Raw genomic sequence first — 18078 nt, 5'->3', positions numbered from 1 at the left:
CAATTTATATCACTGTAATACTGGCCGCATGCAGAGTGCGGTTAAATTGAAGCCTTCCTATTCACCTCACCCACAAACACACCTATAAAGAAGTGAAACTAAATCGCACTAATAACTTGACGGAAACCAGCAGATGACCGAGAACTGACACTAAAATACATAAATACACCAGTCTTAAGAAACATAAAGACAGACTAAGCAAAGATCTCAGAGAACAGACAACAAAACGAAACATTTAGGAGGTTTAATAGTTGGCACGGTTATGAGGCATCATTAAAAGTTTCATTGCTGTGATGAATGAGTGAAAGGTTGTTTTTTTTTTGCCATTGTCTGACTCAAGTGTAAAGTAATTTACATTGTTTTTAAGTATTTAAATTCTAAGTTCATAAAAAGTTTTCAAGGATTTGTGTGTTAAGGAAAATGGAGCGTGCTACAAATGAAATGAGGATGTAAAAATGGAGTCGGTTTCAGGAGTCAAATCCTGATTACTCTAAAGCACTACTTTACTAAAAGCCACCCACGTCGGGTTAATTATGATTTTGTCGGAAAGCGATCTCAATAAGTTTGTAGGCCTACTCTTAGGTTTATGATTTAATTTGTAAAAAGAACCCATGGGGCATCTACATCTCGCATGTTCACGTTTGAAAGTGAAGGTAACAAACAGGGGTGTAGCAGAAACCAAACCTGCTTTTTCTCATGAAGTGAGATGAGCTTCCCCTGCTGCTCTCGTGTTGTGGTTTGTGGTGATGCAGTAGTTTGCACTTCATTCTGCCCCAGAAAGACACATGAGTAGTGCATACATATCAGACTAACCCCTCATGTGTCTAGTCCAGATGACTTCCAACCCAACGATTGTTAATGTGAACTCGCGATGTGTATTCGCCATGTCTTATGAGTGAGGACCTTTCCGAACACGGGAAGCGATGGGGATGAGAGTGGCTGTGCTGTTGCTTGTTGTTTCTGTCAGTCTGACTGAAGGTATGTTTGCTGATGTTATCAGTGCGAACGGCACATATTCAACACCGCAGACAGAGGAAGAAGATATTGAGATTAGCTTGATATACTTTACGGAAGTAGCAATATAGATTTCAGAAGATTGTGATGGTGTGTAGATTTTTGTCAGAGCTGTGACCCAGTCGCCATTTGGCTAAACCACCATTAAACAACTATAAAACCACAGGATGTAAACAAATTCAAGGCACTGCTCTTTTAGGTGTTTACTATAACATCAATCTGATTTAAAAAGCCAAATACTTTGTATGTAGTCAAATGTTTGTGATAATTACAATTTCAAGAGGACTAGCTCTGTGTCTTTTGCTCTCACCAAGCCTGTATTTCATCAAACATACAGTAAAAACAGTAGTATTGTGAAATATTATTACAATTTAAAATAACTTTTTCTATTTAAATATATTTAAAAATGTAATTGTAATTTTCAGCATCATTACTCAAGTCTTCAGTGTCACATGATTCTTCAGAAATCATTATAATATGCGGATTTGGTGCAATTATTATCAATTGTTATAGGTGATTGTATTAATAATGTTTATTATTATCGATGTTAAAAAGGGTTTATGCTGTTTAATATTTATGTGAAAACCGTGATTTTATTTTTTGGGATTTTGATGAATAGAAAATTTAAAAGAACAACATTTATTTGAAATAGAAATCTTTTGTAACATTGTAAAAGTCTTTACTCTCACTCATGATCGATTTAATGCATTGTTGACTAATTTTTACTTCCTTTAAACTTTTAAATACAGTGTATCATGGTTTTCACAAAATATTAGGCAGCAAAAACTCTTTTCAACATTAATAATAATATAAATGTTTCTTGAGTACCAAATCAGCATTTTAGAATCTCTGAAGGATCATGTGACACTAAAGACTGGATAAATGATGATGAAAATTCAGCAGAAAACAATTTTTTAATTTTTTTATTTCACAACATTAATGTTTTTACCGTATTTGTGATCAAATAACTGCAGCCTTAATGAGCATAATAAACCTCTTTAAGAAACTTATTTGGGATCAGGTGAGTTACAACAGTCAAACTTACAGATTTGGTTTCTTCCATGATGTAAATGTTTTTAAAGCAGCAGGATGCATACCTACAACTAGTCCGTGGTGTTACAAAAATTCTACTTTTCTGGAAGAGGACTTTATGTGTAAATGGGATAAGAGAAACCCTAAGGAGAATCAGACACACACTCTTTTTATATGGTGAGTTCAAACAACACATTAAAAAGTAACATGAACAAATCTCATTGTCTTATAGTTATGAAACATTGTAAACCTCAGAGTTAAAGAATGTCAGTAATGGGGAGACCGGGGCTAGTTGTCAAACTTTATACTCCAGTGAATATTTCTTATATAGGGTGAGATTATTTTTGAAAGTTAAAGGGTTATTCACCCAAAAATGAAAAAATGGCCATCAAGTACTCATCCTCACGTCGTTCCAAACCCGTAAGACTTTTGTTCATCTTCAAAACACAAATGAAGATATTTTAAATGAAATCTGAGAGATTTCTGTCCCTCCATTGATAGTCTATGCTATTACTACTTTTACACTTTAAAAAGTTCATTAAGAGATTATAAAACTAATCCATATGAATCGAGAGGTTTAGTCCAAATTTTCTGAAGAGACTCGATTGCTTTATATGATGAACAGATTAAATTGAGTTGCCACAATGTGTCTATTGTTACTCTATACTAAATAACAGATATAGAGGCTTCATTATGTATGTCAGTCTGCATGAATCTACTCTCAATTCCTGGTGTGTACAGGGACAGTGAAAAGAAAAGGTTTATTATAAGTGCGAACTCTGGCGATCATTCAGGGAGATATATTCTCTTGGAGGAACTAGGAATCACAACAAGAAAGACGGACATATGGGTACAAACACAAGTGGGCAATCTCACCTGCAATTCTAGCAAAATCTCAGTCATCCTTGAATGCTTGGGTAAGAACCAGTCTAAGACATCCATTCAAACTGCTATTTTCTGACAGTTTATATGGTGGGATTCTAAAGTTGTTGCATGTTTCTAATAAATTGGTATATTAAATGGTAAATATGGCATATTATATTATATTATAATTTAAATTTATAGTTAATTTGTATATTTTTTAGATAATTAGTTACATTATATGTTATACATTTAATTGTAAATAAATAATTATATTATAACATAACATTTTGCATGGCATGTCGCCCCTAACGTGTCACTCTCGTGTTGTCAACAGTCAAATACAGTGCACCTCAGATTACCAGAATGAAAAGGTCTGCTGGAATCCTGTCTCTCAAACTGGACAAACCAAAGGATAAAAAAAGTGTTAAATACGAGATCAGATGGAGGGAGAGAGGCTCCGAATGGCAGAATGTAAGACATTTCAGAAAATCTGATATTTTCATATCCTGAAGTGAATCTGTTATTTTGTTAACATAATGTGTTCTGCAATTATAGGCGACATTTGAAACTGAGGACAGCACTAGCCAAGGTTAGACTCCTTACTCTGTTTATAAAGTGTAGAAATAAGGTCGTCTGAATGATACATTGATTTGTCCTTGTATTTGAAAAAAAAGTTAATGACACACACACACACACACACACACACACACACACACACACGCACGCGCACACATGCACATATATTTTTTAAAAATGCAATGTTCAAAAATAACAAAGGGTTAAAGGGTTAAAAGGGGTCATGTCACGAGAAATAAAATTTGAATAAAATTTTAAATAAAAGAATTAAGTGTACTCTGAAAACATTCTGTAATTTTCAGAACTCACGTTTTAAATATTGTTGTCACAATCATCAGTCACCAATCCAGTCACTTCCCCATTACCGGTCACCTCCACACAACATTTCCCATAATCCCTCCTGGCTCACACCTGCACACACTTCACAATCATCCACACCTGCCATCATTTACCCTCATCAGCTCCACTCCATTTAACCAGTCAAACCCCAGTTTGCTCTGTCTGGTCTTGTTGTTCAAACCTGAAGTACTTAAGCCTAGTTCACACTACATGATTTTAAGCCCGATTTAAGCCCGATTTGCAAATCGTTGAGCTCGCCGACAGGTCAGGGTGTTATCGCGTGCAAATCGCGGGAGATTAGCGGGCGATGAACGCTCGCCAATCTGTTAGTATGAAAGAGCCAACAACGCATCAAATACGCTCGCAGACGCGTCGCCGAGCCCAGAAAAATATCTAGCATGCTAGATATCCAGAGCTGTCGCACGACTCAAGCCTAGTTCACACTACATGATTTTAAAACGTCGGGCTGAACTGTGCGGTTCACACTACATGACTTGCTCTCTGTGAAATCAGGAGTGTTCAAGTTGTTGAGCTGTTTACACCACACGACACAACGTGATTGATCCGCAACAGGAGGTAACGCACTACACGAGTTGACAACAACTCTGTCACCCAACGATTCAATCTTGTCTACAAACCACGTTTTGTCACAAAAAATCACGCGATAAAACGAACCGGAAATGACGCGAAACATCACGCGCGCTCATACCCAGCGAAGAAGACGAAGACCCATGCCTTGCTCTGATTGGAGCAACCCACATCTTGCTCTGATTGGCTGTAGCTCATGACATCACTGAGGTTGAGTCGGGCGACAGCTCTGGATATCTAGCATGCTAGATATTTTTCTGGGCTCGGCGACGCGTCTGCGAGGCGTCAGCGAGCGTCTTTGATGCGTTGTTGGCTCTTTCATACTAACAGATTGGCGAGCGTCCATCGTCCGCTAATCCCCCGCGATTTGCACGCGATAACACCCTGACCTGTCGGCGAGCTCAACGATTTGCAAATCGGGCTTAAATCGGGCTTATAATCCTGTAGTGTGAACTAGGCTTCAAGCTCACATGATGTCATGAGCTACAGCCAATCAGAGCAAGGCATGTTCGCGTGTTGTGTTCTTCTTTGTCTTCTTCGCTGGGTATTGGCGCGCGTGCTGTTTCGCGTCCGGTTCGTTTTACCGCGTGATTTTTCGTGACAAAACGTGGTTTGTAGACAAGATAGAATCGTTGGGTGACAGAGTTGTTGTCAACTCGTGTAGTGCGTTACCCCCTGTTGTGGATCAATCACGTTGTGTCGTGTGGTGTAAACTAGCTCAACAACTTGAACACTCCTGATTTTTTATTTTACCTTAAAATTACTTTGACTTAATTTGATTTAAAAAGCACCTGGTGTAGCATCTTTGTTTTACTCGTTGCACTAAACATTATTTGATTTAACATTTTAGAATTTATTTATTTCGGTTTTATTTAGTTTCACCTTTTTTCTTTACACCGAATTTAAAAACAAAACAAATGCTGAATGCTGATTTAATAGCCAAACATCTTTGTTTAGATTGTTGAATGTGGTTTGATTGTGTTGTGAACTATGCAGTTGTTGCCTTTAATTTCACATGGTTACAGTTGTTTTCACTTAAGGTCAGTTTTATGTAGTTTCAAGTTCAACCCAATTTAAAAACAGAAGCTAAATGCTGATGCTAAATGTCAGTACCATATGTTTGTATTAAATATGCTTACTGCGCAGTTACTGCCGTTAATTTCAGATGGTTCAGATTCCTACAAGCTACATCTACAGAAACAGACGATCTACCAAATCCAACTGAGACGACAGGCCAAACTTCAGCCAAGTATATGTAAAGACTCACTACAAACTCTCTGGAGTGACTGGAGCCCAGTGGTGGATGTTCCCTTAGGTTCGATTTCAGTTGTATCTGTCAATGAATGTTTGTAATAAGTGAAAGCATCTGAAAATATTTGGTTAACAAATGTAACACCTTTCTGCAGAAATCAGCCTCTCTCTTGTACGCCCACTTGTAAAAAAATGGACGAATGGGACCAGGCATATTAATCTCACCTGGGACGTAAGTATAAGAAGAACAGAGGACATCAGAAATGTTTCTGTTTTTTGGTGTAAGATGAATGAAATTTGTTTTGAATGATGCTCCAATGTGATTTTCTTTAGGAACCATCTGCTGAACAGTCTGTTGGGGGTGTAGAGTACAAGCTGAATGTTATAGTTTGGCCTTGTGAAAAATCCAAGAGAAAGGAAAAGCTAACTTTGAATCGAACCTTTAAAACCTCAATAACATATTCAGAGGCCAGGATTTCCATTATTGCAACTAACAAGGTTGGAAGTTCACCTCCACTGGAGATCGTCATTCCCGCTGTGAAACATCTGAGCAGTAAGTGTGCTGCAAGTGTGAACTGTGAGTGTGTTAGCTTGGGTTTTCATGTACTGTATGTAAATGAACGTCTGAGTGTGTGAGCTTACAGCAGGAAGCAAGTGAAAAGTGTGGGTTTTTTGGTGAAGGGGGTCCTAAAGTGTTAAGTCATAAATTACTCATGTAACAAAAATGTGAAAAACCTCGAGAAAAAAAAAAACTGTACAATGGAAACTCGCAAGAATTTTTTAATTTTCAGATTGTGACAAGCCCTCTAATATCACCCAGAATTATCAAACCTGCTTAGAATGGTACAAGCTGGAAAACGGTGAGACCCGAATAAGTACAGTAAACAGCTCAGGCAAAAAATCATTCAAGGACATCGAAAAAGGTAGAGATAAGTCATTCATCCCATTAATCATGTTTCATATTAACATGTGCTGCGTATGCTAATTCTTGTCTCTGGTTTTAATTACAGGGGTGGAGAAATTTGTACGTCATTATTACTTTCTTCACACCTTGAGAAAGAAACATCTTCAAACTGTTGATATGTGTCCTTTTTACTCAGAACAGGGAGGTACGTCCAGACTAAGAATGGTGATAAGGTTCTGTCCGTTATCAATAAGATAATAACTTTTTATGTTATGACCAATAAATGGTCGATATTAAAATTTCATACTATTTTGTCTAAATAAATTCTTGAAATAAAACACTAAAAACTAAAATAAATCATGTAAATCATTATAATGTACAGTATTTGGAGATTTGATAAAATTATATTTAACAGTGTGTTGTTAAATTATTAGTGTTTTTAAAGATTATATTTAAAGGGGACCTATTATGCAAAATTCACTTTTACATGGTGTTTGAACATAAATGTGTGTCGGCAGTGTGTGTACACAACCACCCTAATGGTAAAAATCCACCCACTCCTCTTTTTTTAATCCCCATAAATCATAAGCGGTGTCTCAGAACAAGCTGTTTGCAGATTGTAGCTTTTGTGACGTCACAAATGTTTAGGCCCCGCCCACAACTGCTGACGGACTCTGCCCTATTAGCATAGACCCGCCCTGAGTGAGCTGTACACAGTCTGACATGTTTATCTCCTCGCCAGAGCATTTAAAGGGTTTGTTAAACCAAAAATGTCAATTCTGTCATTAATTACTCACCCTTAAGAATAAACCTTCATCTTCAGAACATAACTGAAGATACTTTTGATCAAATCTGAGAGCTTTCTGTCCCTCCATTGACGGCAACGTCATTGCAACTTTCAAGGCCCAGAAAGGTAGTAAAAACATCATTAAAATAGTCCATGTTACTACAGTGGTTTAACCTTAATATAATGAAGCGACGAGAATACTTTTTGTGCTCAATACCCCCCCAAAATAATGACATTATTCAACAATCTCTTCTCTTCCACGTCATTCTCCTACGCTGTTGACGTAGTGTAAACAGTGCAGCGCTTCTGAATTCTACGTCAGTACGTAGGCTCACTATTGGCCGACGCTGGTCATGTGTGTGATGACCCAGGAGCTAGCCAATAATAAGCCAACGTTCTGACGTAGAATCCAGAAGCGCTGCACTGTTTACACTACGACGTCAACAGCGTAGGAGAATGACGTGAAAGAGAAGAGATTGTTGAATAAAGTAAAGTCATGATTTTAGTTATATTTCCACATAAAAAGTATTCTCATCTCTTCATAACATTCAGGTTGAACTAGTGTAGTCAAGTGGACTATGTCTTTACCACCTTTCCGGGCCTTGAAAGTTGCAATGACGTTGCTGTCAATGGAGGGACAGAAAGGTCTCAGATTTCATAAAAAATATCTTCATTTGTGTTCCGAAGATGAACGAAGGTCTTACAGGTTTGGAACGACATGAGGGAGAGTAATTAATGACAGAATATACATTTTTGGGTGAACTAACCCTTTAACAGCAGCATTCAAGTAAGAAATGTGTTCTTATTAAAGATACTAAAGTTAATTCAATCAAGAGCCGTGAGTGATTTTCTGTTTTTCTTTTGTTGTTTGATTCATTTTAACAGTATATATAGCAGTAGGTACTGTATATTACCCTGCTTTCACTTTAATACACAGATCTAATATACACATGCAATTTCTTTACTTGCTGTTTACGTTCACAGAAATAACCGTCTGTGTTTATGTGAACTTTGCGTGTTTTTGACATTACCGTGTATTTGACAGTTTAAACGCAATAAGACTTGAAAGAGAACTTAGTTTAATATTCATGGGACGCTCCATCTGAACCAGAACTGCAATGTCACGTTAGCGTGACCGCGATAGAGATGATAATCAAAACCAAACAGATGTTGGTTTTGGCAGAGTATCAGAGGCACAAGCTGTAATGGCTCCGCCCTCTTCTGGAAAGCAGCAGCTCATTTGCATTTAAAGATACATGCTCGAAAACAAGTTTTTTCTTCCACTCAAAAATGAATCTATAAGGTATTTTGAGCTGAAACTTCACAGACACATTATGGGGGCATCTTGTAAAAAGGGACATAATAGGTCCCCTTTAAGTATGCGTTAGCTGACGGCTAAATGTAAAATTATGGTAAATTGCACTATTAAATATCCTATATTGCACGATATGTCGGCCAATAACTACGGTGCCGTTAAAGCAGGGTTCCTCAAATCCAGCCCTGGGTTTTCTACTTTCCTGCAGTTTAGCTCAAACCATGATCGTTCTCACTTACCTGCAATTTTCTAGTAACTCTGAAGACGTTGACTAGCTTGTTCAGGTGTGTTTGATTAGGGTTAGAACTAAACTCTGCAGGGCAGTGGCCCTCCAGGACCAGATTTGAGGAACCCTACCCTAAAGGGACATGGTGATGGAAAAATTATGAGATAAGAAGGAAAATTATATTTCAATGCTTTTGCGTTCACAAATTGAGAAATAATTTTCCCTCCCATCTCATATTTTTTCATCACCATGTCCCATCAGGGGCTCCTTAAATAACCGATATGGTACTGGTATGTCATGCATCCCTTGTTTAGTCTATTTAGGTTACTGAAACACGAGAAGACCACAATATAAGATATAATCCAGAATGATCTCTAATTTTCACAATGGAATGTTTGCATTTGTTTCAGCACCTGTTAAAGGTCCAGGGAATGTGAATATTTCTAATGTGACGCATGAATCAGCCGTGGTCCGTTGGCTTTCCATTCCTGTGGCGGAGCAGCGAGGATTTATACTGCATTATCTCATTTGGATTTCAGGACAGGGAAACACGAGTAAGGCGAAAGTTTGTAGTTTTACTGATCATCTAATTTGCTATGAAACCTTTATGTCACAACTGCAGACAAAAGTTTTTTACTGGTATAGGCAACAAAATAGTCTATTTTAAACAAATTGTTTATAACACCGTTCCTCTTGCTTCAGCACTCCATGAAGTCCAAGCAAATGAAACCAGCTTCAAGATCAAGAACCTCCACCCAGGGGCCTCTTACACCGTTTCTATAGCCGGAGAAACAATGGCTGGTAAAGGGCCGAACTCAACGGTGAACTTTGAAACACACACAGAAGAAATGGGTACTAAAACAGTCATTTCAGAATGAGAAATGATTATGCAGAACTTACACCTATATCTGCTTGTGTGTGAAGTAAACACAATGAGGTGTGAGAATATACCTGTCAACAGCAAATGTGTTCTGCCCTTTCATTCAGGCTTATCATGGCAGGACCAGACCATCCTGAGCGTCTGTGTGGTTGCCCTCTTGTGTACTATAATCTGCTCTGTTGCTGTCAGGAGGTGAGATTATCACAGATGAACTGACTGACCACCAAGATATGCTATTGTGTTATATTGTACATAACCTGTAGCTTTATTGGTAGAGCATAGAGCTAAAAAAGGCCATGGTTTCAGGAACACTGTTAAAAAAAATAATAAAAAAAATCTGACTTTATTGATTTACTTTTTTAATTACATTGAATCTTGAATTTTTTTTTAATTACATTTAACTTAAATCACATATTGTTACGGCACAATTCTTGAAATTTTCACTTCTCAAAATATAATGCTACAAATTTATTCTCATAATTTTGACTTTATTCTCAAAATATTGAAACTTTAATCTCGTTTTGCTACTACTTCATTCTCGTAATTTAAAGGAATGTTATGACTTTGTTGTAATAATTTTGACTTTATTCTGAAAATATTGCAACTTTAATCTTGTAATACTATGACTTTGACTTTATTCTCAAAATATTACGACTTATCTCACTGTAAACCCTAATGCTCAAAATAATTAATTGGTTTGAGTAGGACAAACTTAAATTAAACAAATTAGTTCAGTCAAATTAACTTTTATGAGTATTTAGCACTTTCTTTTTCTTTCAAGTTCACTGAACTGATATATTTTAAGTAAACTGAACTGTTTCATTGTTTTGAGTTTTATGAAATTATTTATTTTAATTTAGACGAACTTAAGTTTAACTGAAACAGCTGGGATGTCTATTTCCCAGCATGCTTTGCCGATGGCACTCGAAAGGGAGAGTAAATGCTAAAATTAAGTGTAATATAATGTTTTTTTGTGTGTAAGATTAATGTTATGTGTGAGATTTAGTAGTGATTCATGTTTTGTTATGCTAATTTAGAAGAATTTCTGTTAATGTTGGCTTTAGGATAGTTACCATCATGGTGACAAGTGGTGCATGCAGCTTGATTTGAGAGCAAATAATCCATTTATATTGCTGTGCTCATACAACAAGTGTTTCTGTATAACATATTATTGCCAATATGTTAGCATTTACTATGTTAGCAGATTAGCTTTTTAAAGCTAACTAAGTTCATACTAATAAAAGTATTTTGAGTTTTGCCAACTTATTTGGGTTTACAGTGTACTTCATAGATTCAAGTTATATTAACTGAATGGAATTAGTACTATTAACTTTATTTACCCAAGTTATCTTAACAATAAGTTATTGAGTTACTTGAACACAAATCAAATATTTTTTTAAGCTTAAATTGTTTGAGTTAATAAACTTAAATGATTTAAGGCAATCGGTTTCCTCAAACGGTTTGAGTTGAACTAACTCATCAGGTTTTACAGTGCTCGTATTTCTGCCACTTTATTCTCGTAATACTACAAATTTATTTTTGTAATTTTGACTATTCTCAAAATATTCCAACTTTAATCTCGTATTGCTATGACTTTATTGTCGTCATTTTCACTTTATTCTCAGTATATTACGACTTTATTCTCACAATTCAGTGACTGTTTTGGTCATTTTGACTTTATTTACAAAATATTACAACTTTAATCTCATGTTGGTTTGGTCATCAATTTGACTTTATTCTTAAAATATTACGACTTTTATCTTGCATATCTGTGACTTTACTCTCTTAATTTTCACTTGATTCTCAAAATAACTTTAATCTTATACTGCTGACTTTATTCTCATTTTCACTTTATTCTCAAAATATCACAACTTTATTCTCATAATTCAATGACTTTGTTCTGGTAATTTTGACTTTATTCACAAAACATACAACTTTAATCTCATCTTGGTCGCCATTCTGACTTTATCTTTCACTATATTTTGAGAATAAAGTCAAAATGATGACCAAGATGAGATAACAGTTGTGTGTTTTGTGAATAAAGTCAATTTCTACAACTCTACAACTTTATTCTTGTAATTTTGACTAAATTCTCAAAATATTACAACTTTAATCTTGTATTGTTACAACTTTATTGTTTTACATATATTACACATAAAAAAACCATAATATATATATATATATATATATATATATATAGACTTGCACCATCTGCTATGTAAATGTATTTAGCTATAACATTTCTTTAACTGTCTATTTGCTTTGCAGATTTAGGAGTAAGTTGATACCTAAAGTGCCCAGTCCTGTGATTGATACATCAGAAATCAGATGTCCACAAGATCAGGTTAGCAACACAAACTGCTGAAGAATCGAAACCTATTTCCAATGAAACAACCTCAATATTTAAAAAGGGCATGGTTGATTATGCTACACATTATAATGTCCCACATTTTCAAAATCTTCCATCACAGTTGGCACAAAAAAAAAACTGTGGTGAGGTCAAAATATCAACCACAACGTCACATCAGCGCATTTGCAGTGACGTACCTCAAAAGCAGCTATCAGACCGAGAAAAGCAAAATCCACTCACAGAACTGATACATAAACTATAGAGTTGACCTACTAATGAAAAGTGAAGGAAAATAAATGGAGGGATATTTGTAATTAAATTGATCTTATTGTGCATGATTCATCAGCATGTTATTCCAAATGAGAAAATGTTTGTGTCGCAGGACCTGAGACAGACGGAGGAAGTGCATGAATTTGTTCTCTTGCTACGTCAAGATCTCAGCAAACCCAGTGAAAACGTGACGCCTGAACAGAGCACTTTACTGCAAGGCTTCGGCCTTGTCGTCTTTGAGGAGGAAGACGAGGTAGACGAGGAGGGTGAAGTTACTGACTTGAGCTCTATGAAATCCTGTTGCTATCCGAATCCTAGTTACAGAGGACAGACGCTACAGCTGCCAGAGCCTTTCCACACGACAGATAGCACATTAAATGACAATGACACAGAGTCCACATACAGAAATGGCCTGTTCTTTGAAACAAGAATCCTGGAGTGTGACAAAACGTCACTATAGACTTGTGTGTGACGAGTACTGACAAATAAACAACCCTAAACAAACTCCCTCTAACTGCTGCATGTGTCTTCTGTACAACTAGATGCATTCAGTAATGGTGTCTTTGCTTTTCTTTTCTTATCCTTTCCTTTAAAGTGCACCTGAGACATAGTACTGGAAATAACCCAGTTCTGAGAACAGTGTATGATTCTCAGCAGTTAAAGCTTTGTTGTGGTCACTGACGTAACATTCTGGATTCTCATTATGTCTATGTATGAAGATGCTTGGTGTTTTTAGTAATAGAGTTACGGTTAGCCTACTTAACACATCAAAGGTTTAGGACAGTATGATTTTTTTTAAAAGAAATTAAAGGGATAGTTCACCCAAAAAATTTAAATGATCCCATAATTTACTCACCCTCAAGGCAATATAGTGTATATATATATATATATATTTTTTTTTGTAGCCAAACACAATCGGAGTTATATTTGAAAAAATATCCTGGCTCTTCCAAGCTTTATAATGGGAGTGAGTAGAACCTGAATTTTTGAAGCTCCAAAAAGCGCATCCATCGATCATAAAAGTAATATACGGCTCCAGTGGATTAATACAGGCCATCTGAAGTGAAGCAAAGTGTTTTTGAAAAACAAAACAAAACATATTTATAACTTTCTAAACTATAATTACTTTTATTCAGCAAGGATGCATTAAAATTGATCAAAAGTTACAGTAAAGACATTCATAAATGTTACGAATGCTGTTCGTTTGAACTTTCTATTCATCAAAGAATCCTGTAAAAAATACCCCCCATAAATGTATCATGGTTTCCACAAAAATATTAAGCAGCACAGCTGTTTTGAACGAATGAAGCATTTAGCGCCGCTTTACATCCAAAGCCACAGTACAACGGCGCCAGTGCGCTCACCACACACCAGCTACAGCTGGAGAGGAGAGAGAGTGATAGAGTCAATTGAAAGCATGCAGATTATTATTAGGAGGCCATGATTGACGAAGGCCAATGGAGGGAATTTGGCCAGGACACCGGGTTACACCATTACTCTTTATGAAAATTGCCATGGGATTTTTAATGAGCACAGAGAGTCAGGACCTCGGTTTAACGTCTCATCTGAAGGACGGTGCTTGTTATCGTATAGTGTCCTCATCACTATACTGGGGCATTATGACCCACACAGACCACAGGGTGAACACCTCCGCTGGTCTCATTGTTCTCAATCCAACTGAGCATTTGTGGGATGTGCTGGACCAACAAGTTCGATCCATGGCCGCTCCACCTCGCAACCTACATGAATTGAAGGATCTACTGCAAAACGCCACAGGACACAGGTCGGTCTGTGCTGTTTTGGAGCACAGCATATTAGGCAGGTGGTCATAATGTTTTGGCTCATTGGCGTATATACCATGGTCTGTCTGAAAACTCGATTCTGATTGGCTGGAAGGTGTGCAATATGAGCACCCAAAGTTCTTATATTGTAGGGTGTATTCAGGTTTCAGGCCACGCCCCCTACATTATGAGGGCATGGCGATGTCTTTATAATTCAAATCGCTAAATAAACACACTTAAAAAAAATTGTATTCAAAATTTAAAATTGCAGTTTTCTGTGAAGGGTATGTTTAGGGTTAGGGGATAGAACATGTCATTAGCTCAGTATAAAAACCATTACGCCTATGAAATGTCGTGTGTGTGTGTGTGTGTGTGTGTGTGTGTACAGGTTTGGCTATACTTGTGAGCAGGGGTGCGGCCAGGGATTTTGGGCCCCATGAAAAAATATGAGGTAAGGCCCCTATACTGCACCCGTTCAATTAATAAAATCGATCTCTGGGGCCCCTAAAAGTGTGTGGGCCCTTAGAATCGTCCTAACTTTTCCCCCCTTAGCGGCGCCCCTGCTTGTGAGGGCCAAATGTCCTCACTTATATAGTGAAATATTATGACAACTGACTAGTGAGGACATTTTACTGGTTCTCACTTAAAAAGGCTTACAAATCGGCCAAACATGTTTTTATTTATATCTAGTGATGATTAGTGCACAGGGGTTGGATTAGGCGACATAAAATATCATTAACTTGTTATAAAATCAACGGAAGTCTAGGTAATGTGACTATGTAATATAATGAAACAAACATATATGTTATGTGTGTGTATAATTAATGTGAAATCAGATTAGATATGATACCCTTGCACTCCTGTCCACTAGGGAGAGCAATTCAATCTCTCTGAAAAGACAGTGGAGGTTTTACAGCTTTTAATAAACATACATCACAAACCAAGAGTCATGGGGTTTTCCATACAAACCATAGCAACCATAGTGACTCTTGGTTTGTGATGTATGTTTATTAAAAGCTGTACAACCTCCACTGACTGTTACTTAAAAAAATGACAAAAAGTTCATTCAATAATCAACTTCTTACACCATGTAAGTAGATTCCATACAAATGTATCTTGGTTTTACAGTAGCACCAATAACTGTAGGATCCATCAGTTATCTTTGTTATTGCTAAAATCGGGTCAATCAAAATGCTTTTTCCACAATAAGAAAACTGTATTTAATTTAATGTAAAAATTTAATTATATCAATTCTTATCCAAGAATAAAAAGCCAGATAGCCTACTTGACAAGCCTGAGCTTTGACAATTCCTTATATATATATATATATATAAAAAAAAAAGTTTTATAAGTCTAACTATCGAGATTTTAAATAACTAGATGGAACTTTTTGTACACCACGTACCTACAAACCACTGAAATCAGTTGATAAATGTAATTTTTTTTTTATCCAGAAAAACCGCAGCTCACCGTTTACTTGCATTTGATTACAGTGCAGTCTTGCCCTCCGCAAAATGGCGGAGTTTGACGTATCACTGCAACGTTCCAAAGCGGCCAATAGGGCGTCTATGTATTTATTATGTCTATTAACAGCATCCTCCTGTTGCAGATACACAAGTGAAGCGCTGCTGCCCTCTGTCTTCACAAAAGTACCTTTGTTTGCGAGTCTGTGCTGTGGCTGCCTGCTGCCTCTGTCTGTGCTCGATGAGTGAACATTACTGCTCAGGACATACAGGAATTAATAAGAAATGAAGATCTCCAACTCCTCAGAATCTATAAGGATTAGAAACGAAAAAAGTAAAAGTGATTACAGGTAAGTGTGAGATAAAACATAAAAAAGCACATAAAGCATTTACAGTTTTTCTCAGTCGCTTTGGTACATTTCTCAGATCAGAATTGAAATTCTCAAAACTACCTGTTCAATCTTCACATCATCGTGTCACTTGTGCACATCGAAAAAGGAGGACATCGTGAGGACATCGATCAAAATGTATTATAATAGGTCTCTGTTGAATAGTAACACCCCTCACAACATTTAGGCATTAGTTCATATAGCATAAGTCTTTACAAGTTGTCATAATATGTCAAGGATATTTATATACATTTCCATTAGACTTTTTTTCTAAATCTGTCCTGTTCACATTTCAACTTTTTTTTTTCTTTGTGCTATGCAGTGCTGTCTTTTCCTGTATCGCAATGACATGGTCTGTCAACAAATTACAGTACAAACAGTAAAAGCGTAAATGTGAATCTTGTCCAGTCTCTTGCAATCAAACTCCCACATACACTGTGTGTAACCTACAATTTACAATAATTGTCATCAAAACTTTATCCATAGTTTACATCAGAACATACACTGTTATATTGACCAAGGGTGTAGATTTGGTTTGAACATTGGGGGGGTTGAAGTTCGAGTATGCCTCCTGATATTGTGATCATTTTGTAATGCATAGATTTAAATAATGGGGGGGTTATATCCCCCCCATCAATTACGCCCCTGATATTGACAACATGACTAAGCAATTTGACTGTCTTATCCATACACAATGACACAAGGACTTGTCATTCTGATGGGACTGACATGTTCATTGACACAGATATTTACTTTTGAGAGATGAACTAAGGATTTTGAGCAAGAGACTGGCTTTTGCAGGTAATCCATGGTGTTTTGCTATTTGTACGAATTGTTTTGAGAAATGCACTTACTGTTTTAAAAATGTCGAGGATGATTCGAGAAATGTACCAAAGCGACTGAGAAAAACTGTAACATAAAATAGTGCACAACAAATGGATCAAAACAGAACAAGAGCAAGCTTCCATGTTAGTAGTACAATGATAACTTTATCTTATCACTTGATATTAGCAACCACTGTCTCTGAGAGTAAATCCATTTAAGAAACATTACATTTACTAAATTATCATTTTGATCATTTAGCCAATGCTACACTTCAAATATATGCATCTTAATTTATAGACAGACAGATAGACAGACAGATAGATAGATAGATAGATAGTATAGATAGTATTGACAGACAGACAGATAGATAGATAGATAGACAGACAGATAGATAGATAGATAGATAGATAGATAGATAGATAGATAGTATTGACATACAGACAGATATATATATATAGATAGATAGATAGTATTGACAGACATACAGACAGACAGATATATATATATAATATAGTATTGACAGACAGACAGATAGATAGATAGATAGATAGATAGTCTTGACAGACAGACAGATAGATAGATAATATTGACAGACAAATAGACAGACAGACAGATAGATAGTATTGGCAGACAGACAGACAGACAGATAGATAGATAGACAGACAGACTGTATTGAGAGACAGACAGACAGATAGTATTGACAGACAAATAGACAGACAGACAGATAGATAGTATTGACAGACAGATAGATAGACAGACAGACAGACAGTATTGACAGACAGACAGACATACAGATAGACAGTATTGACAGACAGACAGACAGACAGACAGACAGACAGACAGACAGATAGATAGATATAGTATTGACAGACAGACAGACAGATAGATATAGTATTGACAGACAGACAATATTGTCAGACAGATAGTATTGACAGACAGACAGATAGTATTGACAGACAGACAGACAGACAGACAGACAGATAGATAGATAGATAGATAGATAGATAGATAGATAGATAGATAGATAGATAGATAGATAGATAGATAGATAGATAGATAGATAGATAGATAGATAGATAGATAGATAGATAGATAGATAGATAGATAGATAGATAGAATCTGTCCATTATCTCCTGCGTCCCGTGGCCAGCAGGGGGCAACAGATTTCATTAGCATGAAGGAGTGGGGTAGGTCAGTCAGTGGTATGAGTGAACGCTTACGCTG

At 36.5% G+C, this 18078-nt stretch overlaps 1 protein-coding gene across 1 annotated transcript; it reads left to right on the top strand.

Moving 5' to 3' along the window:
• The first annotated feature begins 878 nt into the window (after nt 1–878).
• On the top strand, nt 879–12900 carry il12rb1 (interleukin 12 receptor subunit beta 1). Its single transcript, XM_056252690.1, has 15 exons — nt 879–978; nt 2097–2223; nt 2788–2963; nt 3245–3381; nt 3466–3499; nt 5588–5728; nt 5820–5896; nt 5998–6217; nt 6456–6587; nt 6675–6773; nt 9307–9450; nt 9599–9748; nt 9884–9968; nt 12045–12120; nt 12509–12900. The coding sequence occupies exons 1-15, from the start codon at nt 924–926 to the stop codon at nt 12854–12856; spliced, it is 2001 nt and encodes a 666-aa protein (XP_056108665.1). The 5' UTR covers nt 879–923; the 3' UTR covers nt 12857–12900.
• Nucleotides 12901–18078: the final 5178 nt, after the last annotated feature.

The sequence above is a fragment of the Rhinichthys klamathensis genome, unplaced genomic scaffold, assembly GCF_029890125.1.
Source record: "Rhinichthys klamathensis goyatoka isolate OS25496 unplaced genomic scaffold, OSU_Roscu_1.1 h1tg000098l_1, whole genome shotgun sequence".
NCBI classification, from domain to species: Eukaryota; Metazoa; Chordata; class Actinopteri; order Cypriniformes; family Leuciscidae; genus Rhinichthys; species Rhinichthys klamathensis.
This window is presented reverse-complemented; position numbering and strand designations above follow the sequence as displayed.

Excerpts from the sequence above, each read along its gene's own strand:
- il12rb1 (XM_056252690.1), top strand. The coding sequence starts at position 924 with ATGGGGATGAGAGTGGCTGTGCTGTTGCTTGTTGTTTCTGTCAGTCTG. Across the intron at positions 2,964-3,244 it reads AGTCATCCTTGAATGCTTGG|TCAAATACAGTGCACCTCAG; the intron begins GTAAGAACCAGT and ends TGTTGTCAACAG. Across the intron at positions 9,451-9,598 it reads TTCAGGACAGGGAAACACGA|CACTCCATGAAGTCCAAGCA; the intron begins GTAAGGCGAAAG and ends CTCTTGCTTCAG.